Raw genomic sequence first — 1,194 nt, forward strand, 5'->3', positions numbered from 1 at the left:
GGCTGCGGGTGTATCTCACCAATTGCGAAAAGAAAGTGGAGATTCACTCCCGTATTCGACACGAAAATATCCTGCCCCTGTTTGCCACTTTTCAAGACGCCACACGAGGTGAGATGGAGGATCCCTGTGCTTCTCTTCTCGTCCATGTCCTAACATATCAATTGTTTTGCTTTCTTCAGTTTACTTGGTAATGAAATATGCTGGAGGTGGTGACCTCTACAAGAAAATGCGTTCTATGCCCGGACGACGGTACGCTCACATCAGGTTCCTTGGTTTCTTGTCGTGTATGGAACTAACAATGCCGTCAATAGGTTTCCTGAACGCCAAGCAATGCTGTACACCGCCCAGCTTGTCAGGTAATAGATGATTACTGAGAGGATGAAGCGATTCGTAACTCAAATCTTTTTTTTGTTGCTCTAGTGCGTTGGAGGCGTGCCATCAACAACACGTGATCCACCGCGATATCAAACCTGAGAACCTTCTTCTATCCCAGGAGGTATGATTAAACTGGGTAGTTAACGCCATGTTACTGACTTTAGCTGCGATGTCTTAGGGTACAATCCAGCTTGGCGATTTCGGTTGGTCTTCTGCTAACGTGACGGCGGCGTACGTGGTGTCGTGCCTCGTTATAATGCGTGACTTATAATAACTAATTTGTATTTATGTAGTAATCGCCGCGATACTCTATGTGGCACCTTGGATTACCTGTCGCCTGAGATGATTCGGGTACGTTCTACTTGGCAACGTACTGTGCTTACCATCCAGCTAACGTTGTCGAGTGTAGGGCGAGAAATACGACGAATCGGTCGACATTTGGGCTGTCGGAATCATTATGTACGAGCTGCTGGTGGGCAAGCCTCCGTTCGAAGCGCCGGTACGTGCGTCTTTCCTTTCATGGCCCCACTTTGAAATGCTTATTATTGTGGTTTGTTAAATAGGGACAAAACGAGACCATCGAGCTCATTACCGAAGGCCAACTTCGTGTCCCTCCCATGGTGTCACTGGCAGCGAAGGATTTGATCACGCGGGTACGATGTCTGGACTTTAGAAATAAAACATGTACACGTTTTCTGACATGTTTCTTGTACTATGAACAGATCCTGCAGAAGCTACCGGAGAGGCGTCTCTCGCTGCAGGAGATCAAGGCTCACCGCTGGTTCGCTCCGCTTGCTGTCCGTCAGCGATCCGCCGAGG

The 1,194-nt window shown here is 48.3% G+C and overlaps 1 protein-coding gene across 1 annotated transcript in view; it reads left to right on the forward strand.

The window, feature by feature from the left end:
• The window catches only part of PITG_19456 (protein kinase, putative), a gene marked incomplete at both ends in the record, with an annotated part of 2,099 nt that extends 940 nt beyond the window's left edge, over positions 1 to 1,159 (forward strand). The window contains 8 exons of the mRNA XM_002996938.1: positions 33 to 108; positions 180 to 249; positions 312 to 356; positions 421 to 496; positions 554 to 606; positions 669 to 726; positions 785 to 1,028; positions 1,098 to 1,159. Of these exons, the coding sequence (XP_002996984.1) occupies positions 33 to 108; positions 180 to 249; positions 312 to 356; positions 421 to 496; positions 554 to 606; positions 669 to 726; positions 785 to 934 (528 nt within the window). The remainder of the gene's footprint in view (positions 1 to 32; positions 109 to 179; positions 250 to 311; positions 357 to 420; positions 497 to 553; positions 607 to 668; positions 727 to 784; positions 1,029 to 1,097) is intronic.
• Between the last annotated feature and the right edge of the window lie 35 nt (positions 1,160 to 1,194).

The sequence above is a fragment of the Phytophthora infestans genome, genomic scaffold, assembly GCF_000142945.1.
Source record: "Phytophthora infestans T30-4 supercont1.96 genomic scaffold, whole genome shotgun sequence".
Classification (NCBI taxonomy): Eukaryota; Oomycota; class Peronosporomycetes; order Peronosporales; family Peronosporaceae; genus Phytophthora; species Phytophthora infestans.